Genomic DNA, 21449 nt, shown 5'->3' with positions numbered 1-21449 from the left:
TCCTTCACCATTTTGAGACAAAAATTGAATCACCACAAATTCCTTGTTTTTAAGAAAGGAGAAAGGCAATGTACAATAACAACAAAATCAACAGCAGAAGCAACAACATCTCCATCTAGCAGGGTCTCCTCTGGGACAGGAGCTACGTGAGGAGCAAAGCAGCTGCATTTTCCAAATGCTCTGTCTGGTGGCTGTTTCAGGGGTCTTCTCCTCGGGCTGTGGCCCCGTCTTCTCTCCTGTATCCAAGGACTGCTTCAGCTGTATAGCTCTCGCAGCTGCCCTGCTAGGCCAAGCCAAGTTCACTAAGGGCATTGTTCCAACCCTCAACTCAGAAAACATCCCATTTCCAGTGTATAGGGCTGTCTTAGGAATGAATGCAACTAGAAACCAATCAAGCAGCATTAGGTTATGCAGCGTCCCCCTAACTCAACTTCAGAAAGCTCGAAACCCAGATGCTGAGAGGGTTTGGAAGCTGTGACCTCTCCAATGCAATAGGCACACCCAGCACCCTGGTCTTGCTGCATCAACACTTTTCTCAGTAAAAGGAGCCAGGGCTTCAAAGAGAAGTGGCTAATACCAGGGCTGGGGCAGGAAAGGTACAAGATAAGCCTGGAACGTCTTGTGCTAAAAAGTAAGGAAGGCCTCAAGAAGGATGTTGTTTTTGTTGTTAGTCACTCAGTCATGTCAGACTCTGCTATTCCATGGACTGTAGCCTGCCAGGCTCCTCTGTCCATGGGATTTTCCAGGCAAGAATACTACAGTGGGTAGCCATTCCCTTCTTTGGGAGATCTTCCCAATCCAGGGATTGAACCCAGATCTCCTGCATCACAGGCAGATTCTTACTGTCTGAGCCACCAGGGAAGGATGGGGATGTGTCAAAAAACATAGAAGCTGGCTTGAAGAGGCTACCCCTCGCAAATCTGCAGTAGTCTGGGCATTGAAATAAAAAATGGTAATAAGAGATTATAATCCATTGAATAAAATAATAATCCATGAGTCCATACTGACAATATCTAGACTGACCAATAGACAGACAGATAGTTGAGAAGAGCAAACACTACTGTAGAATGCCAGCTAATACATGTAGAAGGAAAGATGGAATTAGATTTATAAAAATGTTTATTATTATAAAAAAATGTTGCAGGCAGGAGTCATCAGTGAATGCTAAACCTAGAGGCTAGAAGTTTGATGAGCACCAAGATATTTACACATTCTCATATTAGTTCCCCACAAAATACTTACTATAAAGGGAGAAATAATAGCTTTACAGTGGATAAAACTGGCAGATACTATGTTAATCAATGATCAACACTGACACCACCAGCACTGGAACAAATGGCTATCTGTGCCTCCTGCTAGGGTGCCCTGAGCGGGAAACATCACTTCAGTGGCACTTAGGCCAAAAATCCATAATCTGATTCTAATGATGACAAGATATCACACAAAGCCGAGCTGAAGGATATTCTATAAAATACTGACCCTTGGTATTAAAAACTGCCACTGTCACAAAAGACCTAAATTAATTAGTTAATTAAATTAAAAGGAAGAGCAATTTTTCCAGATTCATGGAGATCGCAATGTCTGTATGATCTTGGATTGGATTTCAGGGGGGAGAACTGCTATCAGTTGCATTGAGAAAAATCTGAAAAACATGTGTTTGAGATAATAATTGTTAAACTTCCTCATTTTGACCACTATATGGTGGTTATATAAGTGAATGTCCTTGTTTTTAGGAAATACAGACTGAAATATGAAGTATTTAGGAGGAAAATGACTCTTGAGAGTGCCTTGGACTATAAGGAGATCAAACCAATCAATCCTAAAGGAAATCAACCCTGAATAGTCATTGGAAGAACTGATGCTGAAGCTGAAGCTCTAGTACTTTGGCCATCTAATTCGAAGAACCTACTCATTGGAAAAGAACCTGATGCTGGGAAAGATTGAGGGCAAGAAGAGAAGGGGGCAACAGAGGATGAGATGGTTGGATGGCATCACCGACTCAATGGACATGAGTTTGAGCAAACTCTAGGAGATAGTGAAGGACAGGAAAGCCTAGTGTGGTACAGTCCATGGGGCCACAAAGAGTCAGACATGACTTAGCGACTCAGCAACAACAAAGAGAAAAATGACATGATGTATGCAGCTTACTTTAAAACAGTCCAGAAATGAGATGATGGATGGATGGATGGATGAATGGATAGATAGAGACAGAGAGATAGATAGGTAGAGAGAAAGAGAGAGAGAGAGATGTAGGAAATGCTATAGCAAATGTTGCAAACTTAACATTTGGTTAATCTTGGTGACAGTATGAAATTCTTTGTACTATTCTTTCCTAACAAAATTTCTGTTGTGTGAAATTATTTTAAAAAGAATAGTTTTAAAAAACAAAGCAGTTTCCCTGTTTCTTAAAAACCTAAACATGTATTAATACTTACCATGGACTGCCCTGTGCTTAGTCGCTTAGTCATGTCTGACTTTGTGCAATGCCACAGACTGTAGCCTACCAGGCTCCTCTGTCCATGGGGATTCTCCAAGCAAGAATACTGGAGTGGGTTGCCATGCCCTCCTCTAGTGGACCTTCCCAACCTAGGGATTGAACCTAGGTCTCCTGCATTTCAGGTGGATTCTTTATCATATGAGCCGCCAGGGAAGCCCAAGGATACTGGAGTGTATCCCTTCTCCAGGGGGTCTTCCAAACCCAAGAATTGAACCAGGGTCTCCTGCATGCAGGCAGATTCTTTACCAGGTGACCTACCAGGGAAGCCCAAATACTTACCATATGACCCAGCAATTGAGCTCTTGGGTATTTATTCCAGAGAAGGATTTTCGTCTGTTCTCAAAAAGCCTGTACATGGATGTTCATAGAAGCTTTGGGTATAATATCCAAAAAACCGGAAAGAATCAAAACATCCTTCAATAAGTAAATAATGAAAGAAGCTGATGCATTCACATCATGGGCTACTACTGAGCAATGCAGAGGAACAAACTGTTGATGCACACAACAGTTTAAATGGATCTCAAGGAAATCTGGCTGAATGCAAAAAGTCAACCTCAAAAGTTCACACTGCATGGTTTCTGCAGTATATAGCATTACTGAAATGACAAAATTGCAGAGATGAAGGAAAAATTAGTAGTTGGCAGAGGTTTGGGGTGGAAGGAAGGAGGGAGTATAAAAGGAAAACACGGGGGATCCGTACCATGGAACAAGTCTGTATCTTGACTGTGATGGCAGACGTGCAAATCCACACACATAAAACTACACAGAGCTACACACACACACACAAGTGCTTGTGAAACCAGGGAAACCTGAAGAAGCTCTGTGGATGGTACCAGGGTATTTCCTGGTTTTGCTCTTGCACTGTGGTTATACAAGGTGCTAACTCTGGCAGAAACTGGGTGGAGGGTGTGCAGCGCCACCCTGTCCATCTCTTTCGAATTCCCTGTGAATCTATAATTATTTCAAAATAAACAGTTCAAACAAAGAAAACAGCAAGACCCCGACAGAGCCTATATGGGCTGCCCTACTGGTACTGACATGACCTCGGTGCCCAAGAGATGTCCCTTGAGGGAGGGGGGTCTGGCCTGAGTGCTGTCCTCTCTTCTCACTTTATCTGGCAGCCCCACAGCTTTGCATGAAGTTTCAACCCCCATCCCCATGAAACTTATCACTGGGGAGCAGACGATGGAAGCACAGGGCAGAGACTCAGAGAAATCTGGGTGTGACCTTTAACAATGCTGGAGCTCACAATGGATTAAGGGCTTTGAAGTCACGCTGCTTGGGTTCAAACCCCAATCTGTCACTTACTGTCGATATGACCTCAGATAAGATGCTTACCCTTTTGTACCGCTGTCTTTTTATCTATGAAGTGGGAGTGACGATAGTCCCCAGTCTTAGGTGTACAATGTATAGCATACTGTGCTTGTACCTATAAAGCTTAGAACAGTACCAGACACCTAAAGAGGGTTAATAAATGTTAGCTTTTATTTATAATACTAATAAAACAATTGTTTACTGTTATTATATCTCTCTACAGGTTTAAAATATATATATATAAGCAGTATATATATATGTGTATATATATATATATTTGGCTGTGCCAGGTCTTAACTGTGGAATGTGGGATCTTTAGTCACGGTATGTGGGATCTAGTTTGACCAGGGATCAAACCCAGGCGCCCTGCATTAGGAGCTCAGAGTCTTAGCCACTGGACCCCCAGCAAAGTCCCTCTCTATAGGTTTTATCATTCCTCTTTTACAATGAAGAAGCTGAGACGTAACAAAACTACTTAACTAGTGTGAATCAACCAGTGACAGAGCTGAGATTCAAACCCAGAGACTCCAAGAGAAAATGAAAGTCACTCAGTCGTGTCCTCCTCTTGGCGACCCCATGGATACAGTCCATGGAATTCTCCAGGCCAGAATACTGGAGTGGGTAGCCATTCCTTTCTCCAGGGGATCTTCCTAACCCAGGGATCAAACCCAGGTCTCCCTCATTGCAGGTAGATTCTTTACCAGCTGAGCCACCAGGGAAGCCCAGAGCCTCCAAATGTATGCCTTTTCCCATGTGCGTGTCTGAGCCAGTGTGTATGGAAACCTTACCAGAAAGATGAGGAGAGGGAAAATTCAGAAAGAACAGGAAAGGAGAAAGAATAGATTATATTCTAGAGAAAAAGATGTGAAAGAACATCTCAACTGACTTAGGACTATGAAGGAAATTCATGTTCTCACTTATGATGGTTTCCTAAGTTGGAAGCCTCTAGGGCTGGTGAATTCAGTGGTTCAGCAACGTCATGGGTCACATGGGTCTGTCAATCTTTTGACTCTGTGTTGTCAATTCAAAATTCAGTCAAACTACAAAAATCAGAAATGTTTGTCCTTTGGAGTAAATGAATTATGGAGACTGTGAAATTCCATGCTAGGGCCTTAAGTAGGTTTTCAGATCACTTGTGAGCACCAAAGGAGCAGCAACTCTTCAGAAGCTCAGGTTGATACATTTTTTCTTAAAGGACTTGCTAATGGTTTGTCTAAGGTCTGAGGAATATATGTACATGGCATGTCAGTTAAAAAAAAAAACTTTCAAGACAATCTTTCACCTATTAAATGTCGTTCCATTGTGTATTTCTTTTAAAGAGGAAGACGGAGTTAAAAACTTACAGAATAGATATTTTAATAGCTTTTTTATCCTGTCCTCTCTGTTTGCATATAACATGTATCAGCAGAAAAACAGTAAAAGCAAAATGGGTATCTTTACCTTTACATACAGTCCAGTGATATCAGCGTTGCTGTTGCTACCATTTTGAATAGGTGATGCTTAGCTCCTTCTTTTCCCTGATGAGAAAACCTCCACTGCATGATCTGGTTCTGCTATTCCAACAGGCATTCACAGTAGGAGAGAAAAGATTTATTAAAATACCTCTACAGATTGAACATCAGCAATTCCACTTGCGTCACTGCGCTCGGATTTTACAGTGGAGGCTTGAGCTTTGACACTGGCACTCACATAACTAAGTTATAAGCACGCTTACTAGTAGCCCAGCAGGGCCTGAAGATGACCTGACTGTTCTCAGATAGGGACCATTTCAGATGTTTAACCCAAGAACACAACAAGCTCCTTGAAATTGCTTGAAGGCCCCTTTCAACTGAGAAGCCCTTCTCAGTTTAATGCCTTTGCTGGAAGATGGTCATCGGTGTCCAGTTCCTGCTCCTGCTGGGGGAGAACTAAGCAAACTGTGAAATGTCATCCCCAAGCTCCCTGAGTGGATTAGCGGCTCCAAAGGACAACACACAGCTCTAAGTCATCCTGTAAAGTGACCCCAAAGCGTGGCTTGTCACACCATCCTGGGCTCATTTACTCTCTGAAGGGCAGAGGGTGGCCTGATGCACAGCAGGTTCAAGTTCACGGATAATCCAGAGCATATTTTGCACAATAACTCTGGTTCTAGCCAAGTCATGGTCCCTGCAGGGCCTGCCAGAGCAGAAGCTTACCTGCCCTGGGGTGGGTAGGGGGAACAGGCGATGGGGGCTATTTTCCACCAGGAAGGAGGTCATCGTGTGCCTGGAATGATATCTCTGTGATTCTGCTACTAATTTGGTGCCTGCAACCTTGAAAGGCTGAGTCGTTTCTGAAACACCTCCCCTCCACATATAAAGGGTTGATGCCCTGAGGTTTCAGGACCAGACCGGGGCTGCTGCAAACCCTAGCTGCAATACTCACCCTCCTGACACCGTATCAAGACAGCAGCAGATTCATCACAAAGGTAAAGGATGTTGAACTTGACTGTACATGGGATGGAAGTTCATCTTGCCCTTCTCAGGGTAGAGTGAACAGAGAGAGTTCTTGTAACCCTGTCTTTTTCAGCCACTGGGGTTCATCTTTCCCTCTGAATTCTCACCTTACACCTGTTTGGGAATGGTGGAATTCCACTGCTTAGAAATCTCAACAGGACTTTTCCATATCTAGTTTATATATTTAAGTAATGCATTCAAAACAGCTCTGTGAGAGAACCAGAAATCTGTTCCAGTGTTCATTTAACAAGGCTCTGATAAGATGATTTCCTGTAAACAAAAACAGTGCATATTGAGGGGGAGATGCTAAACCTCAGAGGAATCAACATCCTTTCAAATAGAGATGCTCAGCTACAGAGTGCTCCTCAGAAGACTGATGCTTAAGAAGATGTACTAAACTCTGGTCTTTGTAATTCTGAAGCTGAGCTTCTTAAACTTTCCTATGTGTGTGAATCATCTGGGGATCAGGTTAAAATGCAGATTTTGATTCGGATTTTGGTCTTGATAACCTCTGCCTTCATAACAACTCCTCGGTGATACCGGTGCAGCTGGTCCACGCAACAACTGAGAAGGTTCTGTGGTGTTTCAGGGATCGCAAATAATCTTTAGACTTTTCAATGACTGCATCTTATCAAATCAGTGAAAAATCAAAAACAGTTCTGTTCTATTTTTAAATTTTGATTTGTACATTAACATAGAGCAAAATGACTCTTCTGTGTGTGCTCAATTCTAAGAATTTATCACATACTCAGCTCTGTGGGACTACCGCCACAGTCGGGATACAGAACAATTCCATCACCTTCACCTCCAATTTCTTCAGCTCTGGCTTTGAAGTTATGCTCTCCCCCTATCTCTAACCGAAAGCAGTTATTATAGGCTTGTTTTTTAGAGAATGTCATATCAGTTAATTCGCTCAGTCGTGTCCGACTCTTTGCGACCTCATGAACCTCAGCACGCCAGGCCTCGCTGTCCGTCACCAACTCCCGGAGTCCACCCAAACCCATGTCCAGATGCCATCCAACCATCTCATCCTCTGTCGTCCCCTTCTCCTCCTGCCTTCAATATTTCCCAGCATCAGGGTTTTTTTTCCAATGAGTCAGCTCTTTGCATCAGGTGGCCAAAGTATTGGCGTTTCAGCTTCAACATCATTCCTTCCAGTGAACACCCAGGACTGATCTCCTTTAGGATGGACCGATTGGATCTCCTCGCAATCCAAGGGACTCTTAAGAGTCTTCTCCAACACCACAGTTCAAAAGCATCAATTCTTTGGTGCTCAGCTTTCTTTATAGTCCAACTCTCACATCCATTCATGACCACTGGAAAAACCATAGCCTTGACTAGATGGACCTTTGTTGGCAAAGTAATGTCTCTGCTTTTTAATATGCTGTCTAGGTTGGTCATAGCTTTCCTTCCAAGGAGTAAGTGTCTTTTAATTTCATGGCTGCAATCACCATCTGCAGTGATTTTGGAGCCCAGAAAAATAAAGTCTGACACTGTTTCCACTGTTTCCCCATCTATTTGCCATGAAGTGATGGGACTGGATGCCATGATTTTAGTTTTCTGAATGTTGAGCTTTGAGCCAATTTTTTCACTCTCCTCTTTCACTTTCATCAAGACACTCTTTAGTTCTTCTTCACTTTCTGCCATAAGGGTGGTGTCATCTGCATATCTGAGGTTATTGATATTTCTCCCGGCAATCTTGATTCCAGCTTGTGCTTCATCCAGCCCAGCATTTCTCATGATGTACTCTGAATATAAGTTAAATAAGCAGGGTGACAATATACAGCCTTGACGTATTCCTTTTCCTATCTGGAACCAGTCTGTTGTTCCATGTCCAGTTCTAACTGTTGTTTCCTGACCTGCATACAGGTTTCTCAGGAGGCAGGTCAGGTGGTCTGGCATTCCCATCTCTTTCAGAATTTTCTACAGTTTATTGTGATCCACACAGTCAAAGGCTTTGGCGTAGTCAATAAATCAGAAATAGATGTTTTTCTGGAACTCTCTTGCTTTTTCAATGATCCAATGGATGCTGGAAATTTGATCTCTGGTTCTTCTGCCTTTTCTGAAACCAGCTTGAGCATCTGGAAGTTCACGGTTCATGTATTGCTGAAGCCTGGCTTGGAGAATTTTAAGCATTACTTCACTAGCGTATGAGATGAGTGTAATTGTACAGTAGTTTGAGCATTCTTTGGCATTGCCTTTCTTAGGGATTGGAATGAAAACTGACCTTTTCCAGTCCTGTGGTCACTGCTGAGTTTTCCAAATTTGCTGACATATTGAGTGCAGCACTTTCACAGCATCATCTTTCAGGATTTGAAATAGCTCAACTGGAATTCCATCACCTCCACTAGCTTTGTTTGTAGTGATGCTTCCTAAGGTCCACTTGACTTCACATTGCAGGATGTGTGGCTCTAGGTGACTGATCACACCATTGTGATTATCTGGGTCATGAAGATCTTTTTTGTACAGTTCTTCTGTGTATTCTTGCCACTTCTTCTTAATATCTTCTGCTTCTGTTAGGTCCCTACATTTCTGTCCTTTATTGAGCCCATCTTTGCATAAAATGTTCCCTTGATATCTCTGATTTTCTTGAAGAGAGCTCTAGTCTTTCCCATTCTATTGTTTTCCTCTATCTCTTTGCATTGATCACTGAGGAAGGCTTTCTTATCTCTCCTTGCTATTCTTTGGAACTCTGCATTCATTTTTTTTTTTTTTTTTTTCCTCCTCTGTGCCTGGGATTCTCCAGGCAAGAACACTGGAGTGGGTTGCCATTTCCTTCTCCAGGGCATGAAAGTGAAAAGTGAAAGTGAAGTCGCTCAGTAGTGTCTGAGTCTTAGCGACCCCATGGACTATAGCCTACCGGGCTCCTCCATCCATGGGATTCTCCAGGCAAAAGTACTGGAGTGGGTTGCCATTGCCTTCTCCAGGTGGAACTCTGCATTCAAATGGGTATATCTTTCCTTTTCCCCTTTGTTTTTTGCTTCCCTTCTTTTCACAGCTATTTGTAAGGCCTCCTCGACAGCCATTTTGCTTTTTTGCATTTCTTTTTCTTGGGGATGGTCTTGATTCCTGTCTCCAGTACAATGTCATGAACCTCTGTCCATAGTTCATCAGGCACTCTGTCTATCAGATCTAGTCCCTTAAATCTATTTCTCACTTCTACTGTATAGTCATAAGGTATTTGATTTAGGTCAGTGGCTCAGACAGTAAAGCGGCTGTCTGCAATGCAGGAGACCCAGGTTCAGTCCCTGGGTTGGGAAGATCCCCTGGAGAAGGAAATGGCAGCCCACTCCAGTATTGCCTGGAAAATCCCATGGACCGTGGAGCCTGGTAGGTTACCGTCCATGGGGTCGCAAAGAGTCGGACACGACTGAGCGACTTCACTTTCACTTTCCTTTGAGTGGTCTAGTGGTTTTCTCTAGTTTCTTCAATTTCAGTCTGAATTTGGCAATAAGGAGTTCATGATCTGAGCCACAGTCAGCTCCCGGCCTTGTTTTTGCTGACTGTATAGAGCTTCTCCATCTTTGGCTGCAATGAATATAATCAATCTGATTTCAGTGTTGGCCATCTGGTGATGTCCATGTGTAGAGTCTTCTCTTGTGTTGTTGGAAGAAGGTGTTTGCTATGACCAATGCGTTCTCTTGGCAGAACTCTATTAGCCTTTGCCCTGCTTCATTCCGTACTCCAAGGCCAAATTTGCCTGTTACTCCAGGTGTTTCTTGACTTCCTACTTTTGCATTCCAGTCCCCTATAATGAAAAGGACATCTTTTTGGGGTGTTAGTTCTAAAAGGTCTTGTAGGTCTTCATAGAACTGTTCAACTTCAGCTTCTTCAGTGTTACTGGTCGGGGCATAGACTTGGATTACCGTGATATTGAATGGTTTGCCTTGGAAACAAACAGATCATTCTGTCGTTTTTGAGATTGCATCCAAGTACTGCATTTTGGACTCTTTTGTAGACCATGATGGCTACTCCATTTCTTCTCAGGGATTCCTGCCCAAAGTAGTAGATATAATGGTCGTCTGAGTTAAATTCACCCATTCCAGTACATCTTAGTTCGCTGATTCCTAGAATGTTGATGTTCACTCTTGTCATCTCCTGTTTGACCACTTCCAATTTGCCTTGATTCATGGACCTAACATTCCAGGTTCCTATGCAATATTGCTCTTTACAGCATCGGACCTTGCTTCTATCACCAGTCACATCCACAACTGGGTATTCTTTTTGCTTTGGCTCCATCCCTTCATTCTTTTGGAGTTATTTCTCCACTGATCTCCAGCAGCATATTGGACACCTACTGACCTGGGGAGTTCATCTTTCAGTGTTCTATCTTTTTGTCTTTTCATACTGTTCCTGGGGTTCTCAAGGCAAGAATACTGAAGTGGTTTGCCATTCCCTTCTCCAGTGGACCACATTCTGTCAGACCTCTCCACCATGACCCGCCCGTCTTGGGTGGCCCCACACGGCATGGCTTAGTTTCATTGAGTTAGACAAGGCTGTGGTCCGTGTGATCAGATTGGCTAGTTGTCCGTGATCGTCGTTTTTGTCTGTCTGTCCTCTGATGCCCTCTCTCAGTGCTGACCTCTTACTTGGTTTTCTCTTACCTTGGACGTGGGGTATCTCTTCACAGCTAGAATCATAAAGGGTATATAGTTTATTGAGACTGGCTTCTTCCACTCAACATGAATGCCTCTGAGGTTCATCCCAGTTATTGAAAATATCAACAGGATTCTTTTTTATTACTGCACAGTATTTCATCCTACAGATGTTCAACCATTATTCACACATTCAAAGACTGTTGGTTGTCTCCACTTTTTGGCATGAAAAATAGAACTGTGGTTAGGTGTACAGACTTTGCTAGAACATTAGTTTGCATTCATTGTTGTTGATTGGTGAGTTGCTAAGTTGTGTCTGACTTTTTTGCAACCCCATAGACCATAGCCAGCCAGGCTCCTCTGTCCATGGGATTTCCCAGGCAAGAATATCGAGTGGGTTGCCATTTCCTTCTCCAAGGCATGAAAGTGAAAAGTGAAAGTGAAGTCGCTCAGTCGTGTCCGACTCTTAGCGACCCCATGGACTGCAGCCCACCAGGCTCCTCCGTCCATGGGATTTTCCAGGCAAGAGTACTGGAGTGGGGTGCCATTGCCTTCTCCAAATATGCTGTCTAGGTTGGTCATAACTTTTCTTCCAAGGAGCAAGTGTCTTTTAATTTCATGATTGCAGTCACCATCTACAGTGATTTTTGGAGCCCCAAAAAATAAAGCCTGTTACTTTTTCCACTGTTTCCCCATCTATTTGCCATGAAGTGATGGGACTGGATGCCATGATCTTAGTTTTCTGAATGCTGAGTTTTAAGCCAACTTTTTCACTCTCCTCTTTCACTTTCATCAAGAGGCTCTTTAGTTCTTCTCTTTCTGCCATAAGAGTGGTGTCATCTGCATATCTAAGGTTGATATTTCTCCCGACAATCTTGATTCCAGCTTGTGCTTCCTCCAGCCCAGCACTTCTCATGATGTACTCTGCATATAAGTTAAATAAGCATGGTGACAATATACAGCCTTGACGTACACCTTTCCTGATTTGAAATCAGTCGGTTGTTCCACATCCAGTTCTAACTGTTGCTTCTTGACCTGCATACAGATTTCTCAGGAGGCAGGTCAGGTGGTCTGGTATTCCCATCTCTTTTAAGAATTTTCCACAGTTTGTTGTGATCCACACAGTCAAAAGCTTTGGCATAGTCAATAAAGCATGCTGAGAAGGCAGAGAGAAAAGTAGTGAGGGTCTACTCCACCCAGTGGGACCACAGCTCCTCCGATCAGAGCTGGTGGGTTTTGCATCTCTGCAGACCCTGCCGCTGGTCCATTCCATTGCTGCTGCCAAGCTCAGCAATGTGTTTGTATTGGAATTTCCTTGGTCAGCTGGGACACAGTGAACCACAACTAGCCGAGAGTCATAGGATTCTTATGAAGATCGCTCTCACACCCCTCAGTGTGAGTTGAATACTCTGAGTAACCAGAGACTTGGGAAGTTAAATGATTGGCACAGCACTTAGCGCTCACAGTGGGCAAATGTGCCTTGGTCTCAGCTGACTCACTAAGATCAATCGGCCCCCGGGGCAGCACTGATGCCTCATGGATGGTGAAAAACTCAACACACTTTGTTAACTGAATTCTATGAAGGTGTTACATGCTGCTGTTCTCTTTAAGCATGCATTAATTTTGTGAGGTAAAGTTTATCATTGTCATTGAAGTTATGGCTTTTCTGAGTTGGTGGTGATTGACTGGAAGGAATACTATTGAGCCTCTCAACAGGAATGCTTTGTGCTATCTGCTCAGTCGTTCAGTCATATCTGACTCTTTGCAACCCCACGAACTGTGGCCTGCCAGGCTCCTCTGTTAGTGGAATTTTTCAGGCAAGAATACTGGAATCAGATCAGATCAGATCAGATCAGTCGCTCAGTCATGTCCGACTCTTTGCGACCCCGTGAATCGCAGCACGCCAGGCCTCCCTGTCCATCACCAACTCCCGGAGTTCACTCAGACTCACATCCATCGAGTCAGTGATGCCATCCAACCATCTCATCCTCTGTCGTCCCCTTCTCCTCCTGCCCCCAATCCCTCCCAGCATCAGAGTCTTTTCCAATGAGTCAACTCTTCGCATGAGGTGGCCAAAGTACTGGAGTTTCAGCTTTAGCATCATTCCTTCCAAAGAAATCCCAGGGCTGATCTCCTTCAGAATGGACTGGTTGGGTCTCCTTGCAGTCCAAGGGACTCTCAAGAGTCTTCTCCAACACCACAGTTCAAAAGCATCAATTCCTTGGCGCTCAGCCTTCTTCATAGTCCAACTCTCACATCCATACATGACCACAGGAAAAACCATAGCCTTGACTAGACGGACCTTTGTTGGCAAAGTAATGTCTCTGCTTTTGAATATGCTATCTAGCTTGGTCATAACTTTCCTTCCAAGGAGTAAGCGTGTTTTAATTTCATGGCTGCAATCACCATCTGCAGTGATTCTGGAGCACAGAAAAATAAAGTCTGACACTGTTTCCACTGTTTCTCCATCTATTTCCCATGACATGGTGGGACCAGATGCCATGATCTTCATTTTCTGAATGTTAAGCTTTAAGCCAACTTTTTCACTCTCCACTTTCACTTTCATCAAGAGGCTTTTGAGTTCCTCTTCACTTAATGGGTTGCCTTATTTCCTCCTCCAGGGGATCTTCCTGACCCAGGGATTGAACCTGTATCTCTTACATCTTCTGCATTGGCAGGGAGATTCTTACCACTGTGCCACCTGGGAATGCAGTCTGGTGGATGGCATTGTTGGCATTGTTGAACAGATACAGATGAATAGTCACTTAGTCATTGAGGACAATCTTCCACATTTTCAAAGGACTTTCTGACTATTGATATCTTCCTTGTCACCCTTCTGCAAGCTAGAGTAGTTGTCCTCATTTCAGAAGCCAGAAAACACAAATCTTCCTGGAAATGTGTATTATCTGTGAGGGAATGGGCTAAATCCTAACAATGAGATGCTGAATCTCCAAGGAGGTTAGAACTGGGGAACTTGGATGAATCTCTAGTCCAAAGATAGAAGATAGTTTTTCTCTATTTATTGAGACATAACTTAAGTGTAATAAAATTCACCTGTTTTAGGTGTACAGTTTGATAAGTTTCAGCACTGTATACAGCTGTGTCACCATGATGAGAAAGAAGATATAAAACATTTCCACAACCCCAAAACATTACCAGGCCACCCACCCCATCTGCTTCTGTCCCTCTGTTTCTGCAGGGCTCTCACCCTAGGTCTCTGCAGAGTCCACTTCCCACACCCTGAGCACTCCTACCCACTCATCCTGCATGTCCCTACCCTTGGGAAGCACCCTGAGGCCCTCAGGCCAGGCCAGGGGACCTCAGGGTGCCCCTCACTGGCCCCACAGACTGGCCCTCAATGCCTGAAGCACTGCCACAGGGACCACTGCCCCTTCCTGGCCAGACCTTTAGGATAAAGATAACTTGGAGGTGGGAGGCATTTATTCAATTCAACAAATATTTATTGAGCACCAGTACACCCTTTAATATATTTAAATAAAACATAGGATAATCTTATTTCCTAAAAGCTCTGGGAGCTTTCTGCAAAGGCACTTGGATCTCTGCTCTTTTGCCAGGAAATTGTGAGATCACTGAGCATTTCCAGGAGATAAGAAAATCACTCTCCTCCTTCTTAGGGGACAATTGGGGCAGGGGATGGGGCCTGGGCCCTGAGTATGACAGCTGCCCCACTTACCAGCTATATGACCTTGAGAAGGTCAGACTGCTACTCAACTTCCTTACCTGCAAAATAGTGTCTACCCTGAAAGGCAGCTGTTGCTGAGACATACCTAGGCCCGACCTTCACTACCTTAGCCTCCCTGGAGCCAGCTCTGGACACAGACATGACCAACACACAAGAGGACAGGATCCAAGATTGAGTTCTCACCTTGACTTGCACGTTAGAATCACAGGAGGAAGTTTTAAAAATCCTGACACCCAGTACATTTTCAAGGCTGATGAAATTAGACTCCTTAAGGAGGACTCCCTGGCATCCATTTTTTGTAAAGCTCCCCAAGTGACTCCAAGTTCAGTGAAGGTCAACAGACACTGATTCAGAAAGAAAAGAGAAGTATAATTATTTCATGTCTATAAAAAGAAAGTTGGGGGGGAGGTTGTGATGATTACTTACTGCTAATTATTGTCCTATATCCTGTACAATTTGAGGTTTTAGAATTACAAAAGGCTATGTATATTTAGATCAGAACTCATAAACTGCAAAACACTTTTACGTTTATCATCAAATTTAATCTTCAGAGAAATTTTAAAGATGAGGAGACTGAGACCTGGAGAATTATTGGCAAACAGAAGGTGCATCAAGTTGATAGGTCTGGAGTAAATGTCTGGTTTCAAACCTGTCTCACTTCCATCCTGCCCTAGTGTCCTTGCCCATCCCTCTGGGAGAGCTGTGATCCAGAACTTCATGCTGATTCCAGACCGAGTGTCCACACGCCCCTTCAGGAGTTCCCTTGGATGTTAGTGCCCAAACAACTCAAACTCTGTCCAGCATTGCTCAGGGTTGCTCTGCACAACCCTTTCTCTGGTTGCCTGTCTGCACAGGCGTGGCCTGGGCAGCTGCACTGACACCCCTCACTTTCGTTCACCACGTGGAGTTGACCTCTTCAGAATGCCTCCATCACCCTTGCCTCTGCCTCCCTGGACATTTCCAGTTGCCCATTAACTCCTTTCCCTGCACCCACTCTCACCCCTCAGCCCCTGTTTTGACCTGTCTGCTGGACCCACCGAGGTCTGGGAATTGGGCAGTGGTCTCTTCATGTAAAAAGTGAGCATTATTGAGTATCTGACATGTATGATTCCACACATAAGTGTGCATATACACACATGTGCGTGTACACACATGCACGAGCTGCTTGCTCTGTTGTGTCAGATGCTGGGACTATTTTCTGTGACACATCTCTTTAGTAAAGAGCCTGAAAATGTTCAGAGGTGTGCAGCCTGCCTTCTGCCTGTTACAGCCATGAGACCTCGAGCAAATTTAATCACTCCTCAAATGTCTCTCCTAGAAAAGGAGGAAGGGGATGTTGACTCATGGAGATATGATAACTAAAAGGACCAATAGCATAAAATGCCTGGCTCATACTTCCTGCTGATAAAAAGCTGAGAAGTCATTCATTTGTGAGGGGGAAGGAAGGACAGAGGTATTTGTCAGATGCTGGAGAAGGGATAGGCTACCCACTCCAGTATTTGGGGGCTTCTCTTGTGGCTCAGCTGTTAAAGAATCCTCCTGCAATGTGGGAGACCTGGGTTTGATCCCTGGGTTGGGAAGATCCCCTGGAGAAGGGAAAGGCTATGCACTCCAGTATTCTGGCCTGGAGAATTCCATGGACTATAGTCTATGGGGTTGCAAGGAGTCGGACTGAGCGCCTTTCACTTCACTTGTGACATGCTGCAGCGGGGCTTCTGCAGTCACATCCCTCATCAATACACCAGTGTGTCCCTAGCACGAGGTTTTGTGCCTGATTTGGGTCTCCCTCGGGAGTTAAACAGCAAGGTCTGTACCTTCCAGAGTACAAGCGAGCATATTCTGTGGGGGTTCAGTCGATATTTACTTTTTCAGGGGATGAACAATCAGTACGTCCGCCGGGAGGTCTTCTGCCGGAACACCTGTCACGAGCTCAAACGCTTCTGGGAAAGGGAAATTGGCAAACAGACTTACTATCGAGAATCAGAAGAACACCGCCTGGGAAGAAGTGCACTCAGAAAGTACGTGCCTTGTCTACTTTTTTATTATTAATTTTTAAAAATAAACTTTGATTTTTAGGGTGGTTTTAGGTTCACAGCAAAACTCCGCCACACAGCCTCTCCCACCAGCAACATGCCCCACCAGAGGGTACTCTGTTACAATTCATAAACCTACATAGACACATCATAATGACCTTCGCTTGTGTGTTTTTTGAAAGCAAAATTAATTTCCCCAGAAAAATGCCAGTCCTAGAGGATGCAATTATTTTAATTTTCCCTGCATGTGGTCCTGCCACCATCTGTGGTTATGGGCAATTTTAAGAAATTCTTCCAAGTTAACAAGTGTACACAGCTCTCATCTTTATAACCAGAAAAATCTCTCCTCTCTGTCACCATTTCTAGTGTGTGAGGGTTACACTAAATTTGTGGAGCGTGTCAACAGATGTATCCATGAATAACAATCAAACAAAGGAGACAATGACCAGTTAATGGTCAGTGCTCATTTGGATAATGACACAGGATGTCCTGCACGGTTCTGGGAGGCTCTTGGCCCTCTGGTATGCAACCCTGTTCTAGCCAAGCAAGTTGAGTGGAGAGCAGTGACTCATACGAGCAGACCTGGGTTGCTGTCTCTGGAAACAGTGGTACTTCACCACCCTCACACATACAGCCTCTTGATGACTGCAGGGAGTCACCTACAGGCCACAGGAAAGGACAGGCCAGCTTGTCTGTTCCCACAGAGGGAACAGTTCAGTTGCTGTCTGTGCACTAAGACCACAGCTACTGTGTAGCCAGGGGCTATGGGGCATGTGTATGCTAGCCATTTTATCTCCTCTATTGGCTTTTTAGCTATATCTCTGTGTGTTATTCTAGTGGTTGCTTTAGGATTTATATACTTATCACAGTCTACCTTCAAGTGATATATCATTTCCTGTAGAGGGTAAGAACCTTGCAATCATATGAATACAATTTTATCTCACCTCTGGTTTTTGAAAGATAGCTTTGCTGGGTAAACAATTCTAGATTGGCAGGGCTTTTCCCCCCTCTTAAACTTTAAAGATACTGTACTTTCAAAGGAAATTTTAGAAATTAAGACTAAAATAGTACTCAAATAGAAGGAAAGAAAGAAAGTGAAGTCACTCAGTCATGTCTGACTCTTTGTGACCCCGTGGACTGTAGCCTACCAGGCTCCCCTGTGTGGGATTTTCCAGGCAAGAGTACTGGAGTGGGTTGCCATTTCCTTCTCCAGGGTATCTTCCCAACCCAGGGATTGAACCCGGGTCTCCCACATTGTAGGCAGACGCTTTACCATCTGAGCCACCAGGGCTCAAATAGAAATGAGATTTCAAATATGTATATATTTAAAATTGCAAGTCCTCTGCATACCTTTTAAAGCCCAAACACACACACGCACACACAAGCATACTTAAAACACCTACAGAATAAAAGGGACAGGAGCTTCCCTGAACCAAAAGTCGTGGAGAGGAACGCTCCATTTGTGTATATTTTGTTTCTATTTTCAGGCTCAGGGAAGAATGGAAGCAGAAAGTGGAAACAAAGCTGAGACTACGCAACAATCCAGATGAGACAGAAAAGCAGGCTAACGTTGGCCAAGAGCTGCATTGACACCAGAGGATACAAAGCACTGAGGTTATTCTGCCAGGACAAGCCAGTGCAAATCCCTTAGTCCCTTTGCTACACCATACATATCCCATACTATTTTTTCCCCCACCTGTGAGGGGATTTACCTGTGGATCCTTCTCCAGGGCTGAGTGGGAATTATTAGCCAAGATAGTCCTCTCTTCATGGGAGCCAGAATATTATTCCCAGTACCTCTAAAAATGGAATTATCTAACATCAAAGCTCTATGCAGCTTACTTTGTTTCCGTATTATTATCTTCTAATTTTGAAATCCCGGTGGTGGGGGGGGGAGGGGGTGATGATTTTTATAGTCATACTAGGTTGACCAAAAAGTTCACTCAGGCTTTTTGATAACATCTTATGGAAAAACTCAAATGAACTTTTGGCCAACTCAATACTTTAAACATTTGCACAGTACTGTTGCTCTACATTTCTCCTAAGAAACAGATCATGTAATCCTTTCTCTTGTTTTCTTTTAATAAGAGAAATGCACCTATCTGCAGCAATAAAAATACTGTAAATAGTCAATAGTATAAGGTTCATAAATTAATTGATCTAATACTATGTTTTCTTCACATGAATTTAATTGGCTTATTCAAAAACACGTTCACATCGAACCACTCAATAAGATTAGGATAATTTTAGTCTAACTTGGTTGCCATGCCATTGCTGGCATGTGTGCTCTTTGTTTTGGCCATTCAGGCATGCAGGATCTTAGTTCTCCTGACTAGGATCAAACCCGTGCCCCCCGCAGTGAAAGCGAGAAGTCTTGATTGCTGGCCCACTAGGGAAGTCCCATGTGCTCTTCATTTCCTTGCTTTAAATCTCCACATGCTGGCAGCTCAGCTAAGGTGTATCTTGCCACCCGAACAAAGTGTCTGTCACATAGATTCTGGACTTTGAAATATCATTGTCACTGCCCAGCTATCCCTCAGATCCCCTTACAGGGTTGCTGCTTCTTAAAGTGAAAATTATAACTAGGCCTGGTGTACTTCCCAAACAGGGCAAAGGAGCAGAGAGGTAGACGCATGTTGTAAAGTACTTCATGGTTGTAGGTAGCTAGCACCTGCAAAGTCTTACATATTCAAGCAGCAGTGCTACCAGAAGACACAGAGAACAAGGCAAGGCAATTCTGAACGGAGAAAGTGATGTGTTCCAGTCCTGTAAATGCCCTGATATACCACAAAGTGCTTCCATTAACATCCCCAGGGGGCCCAGATGGGAATCACCATCTCAATGGGAGGCAAGAAGAGTTAGGGGAGCACTTCCTCAGATTACACTTATATGATCCAGGAAACAGGGCTCAGAGCCCTTCTCCCTGCTATGGTCTCTCATTCAACCTGGGATTCAATTCAATGAATAAACCACGAATCTCAGTTGGGATCATTGAGAGCATTCTGATGAAAGAGGAATTTTTGTTGGATATAAGAGGGAAAGTGAAAGTGTTAGTCAGTCGTGTCTCTTTGCAACTCCATGGACTGTAGCCCACCAGGCTCCTCTGTACATGGAATTCTCCAAGCAAGAATACTGGAGTGGGTACCATTCCCTTCTCCAGGGGATCTTCCTGACCCAGGGATTGAACCTTGGTCTCATGCATTGCAGGTACATTCTTTATTGTCTGAGCCATGAGGGAGGCCCCAAAGAGGGAAATGGAAGTTAAAAAGAAGGAGAATAAAAGACAGAACTTGCAGGCTCTGTCTGAGAGGCTCTTAGAAGCAAAGGCCTACCATCACAAACTGCAAAATGCTGCTGCTGGAATGTAAATGCAATCAAGGGAGGCAGAAAATGCAGGTGAAAATTTGTTGTGGATTTTCTGACTCATCACATGCCCAGCACTGTGCTATAAATACAGCAGAAAAAAAAAAAAAAAAAAACAGAAGTGATGGCTCTGGAGGCTACAAGTCTAGGGAAGAAGATAGCAGAAAAGCCAAGGTAATAAGTGTGAAGAACTAAATAACACTGGGAGCCACAGCAGCAAAGGTGCCCACCTGATATGGGGACCCATTCTGGCCGAAAGGGGACTTCTTAAGAACAGGCTAGTTAAGCCCAGCTGAGCATAATCCAGTGAAGGTGAAATTCAGGACTCAGGTCCTGTGTGTCTTGAGGGAATACATTTAGCTAAGCCAGAATGGGAGTGAGGAGAAAATGTGGCAAGAGCTGAATCTGAAGAAATCAGCATTCAGGGCCTTGCTGGCTGAGTACCTGAGCTTTTCCCAAGGGCCAGCCACTGAAGGGTGCCACTGAAGGGTGTTGGCCAGGGGAGTGCCACAATGGACATGGTTCAGGAGGATTACTTTGCACAGAAAGATGTCAGGACAAAGCTGGGAAGGAAAGCCAAGAGCTTCTGCAGATGCCTCTCAAGAGGCAAGAAGGACCACACGAAGCCCTCAGTGCCCTGGCAGCAGCGACTGGGGGGAAAGAGATGGGCAAAGAAGCATGAGTGCCTTTTCTCACAGTACTAGAGGCCTGAAGTCCAAGATCAAAGTGGCAGCATGGTTAGTTTCTGATGACAGCTCTTTGCTCTATTATAGATGGCCACTTCTCACCATGTCCTCACATGGCATAAGGAGAGAGAAAGGGAGAGAGAGAGGGTGAGAGAGGGAGGGAGAGAACAAGCTCTCAGGTGTCTCTTCTTGCTGTTTAGTAGCTAAGTCGTGTCCGACTCTTTGTGACTCTGTGGACTGTGGCCTGCCAGGTTCATCTGTCCATGGGATTTCCCAGGCAAGAATACTAAGAGTGGGTTGCCATTTCCTTCTCCAGGAGATCTTCCTGACCCGAGGATCAAACCTGTGTCTCCTGCATTGGCAGGCAGGTTCTTTATCACTGAGCCACTAGGAAAGCCCGGTGTCTCTTCTTACAAGGACACTAATCCCACCATGAGGGCCCCACCTGCATGACCTTATCTAAACCTAATAACCCCCTAAAGGCCTCATTTCTAAATACCTGTCTTTATAAAGGGTTAGGGCTTCAGGATATGAATTTGGGAAGGGGTAGGATTTTGAGGATAGGGAGGACACTGCAGTCCATAGCAGAATGGGATGCTTTCAATCTGTGTATGAAGTCCTGGACATAGCCCATTTATCAAACTGATCAGGATCAAACAGCAAAAACTTTGATAACTGAACTACAGCATGGAATGGCATAGGTTTCAAATTGACCTCTGGGTAGCACACAAGCAACAGACCACAAAAGCACTGCAAAGGCTTGAAAAGTAATTGATATTTAAAA

General features: G+C 44.1%; 2 protein-coding genes across 21 annotated transcripts in view; one reads left to right on the top strand and one right to left on the bottom strand.

Moving 5' to 3' along the window:
- Positions 1 to 21449, bottom strand: part of ALS2CL (ALS2 C-terminal like) — an 87519-nt gene that overhangs the window by 26261 nt on the left and 39809 nt on the right. For 8 of the 20 annotated variants that reach the window (XM_055558533.1, XM_055558534.1, XM_055558541.1 and 5 more), the window contains 6 exons: positions 16398 to 16523; positions 14767 to 14927; positions 6215 to 6399; positions 5252 to 5361; positions 3836 to 3954; positions 2777 to 2868 (listed from right to left, as the gene is read on the bottom strand). The gene's annotated coding sequence lies outside the window, so the exon portion shown is untranslated. Of the gene's footprint in view, positions 1 to 2776; positions 2869 to 3835; positions 3955 to 5251; positions 5365 to 6214; positions 6400 to 14766; positions 14928 to 16397; positions 16524 to 21449 lie in introns of all 20 variants that reach the window. The other 12 variants (XM_055558529.1, XM_055558537.1, XM_055558532.1 and 9 more) reach the window with 10 other exon arrangements.
- FAM240A (family with sequence similarity 240 member A) lies at positions 16453 to 18304 on the top strand. The gene is made up of 2 exons (XM_055558552.1): positions 16453 to 16601; positions 18104 to 18304. Exons 1-2 carry the CDS (start codon positions 16459 to 16461, stop codon positions 18204 to 18206), a joined length of 246 nt encoding a protein of 81 aa, XP_055414527.1. The 5' UTR covers positions 16453 to 16458; the 3' UTR covers positions 18207 to 18304.

The sequence above is a fragment of the Bubalus kerabau genome, chromosome 20 (genome assembly GCF_029407905.1).
Source record: "Bubalus kerabau isolate K-KA32 ecotype Philippines breed swamp buffalo chromosome 20, PCC_UOA_SB_1v2, whole genome shotgun sequence".
Classification (NCBI taxonomy): domain Eukaryota; kingdom Metazoa; phylum Chordata; class Mammalia; order Artiodactyla; family Bovidae; genus Bubalus; species Bubalus kerabau.
The sequence above is the reverse complement of the archived record's forward strand: the minus strand, read 5'-3'. Positions and strand labels throughout refer to the sequence as shown.

What these genes read in the sequence shown, in the direction of transcription:
- FAM240A (XM_055558552.1), top strand. Translation starts at nt 16,459, where the DNA reads ATGAACAATCAGTACGTCCGCCGGGAGGTCTTCTGCCGGAACACCTGT. An exon ending in GGAAGAAGTGCACTCAGAAA is followed by an intron (nt 16,602 to 18,103) that starts GTACGTGCCTTG and finishes TTCTATTTTCAG; the next exon opens with GCTCAGGGAAGAATGGAAGC.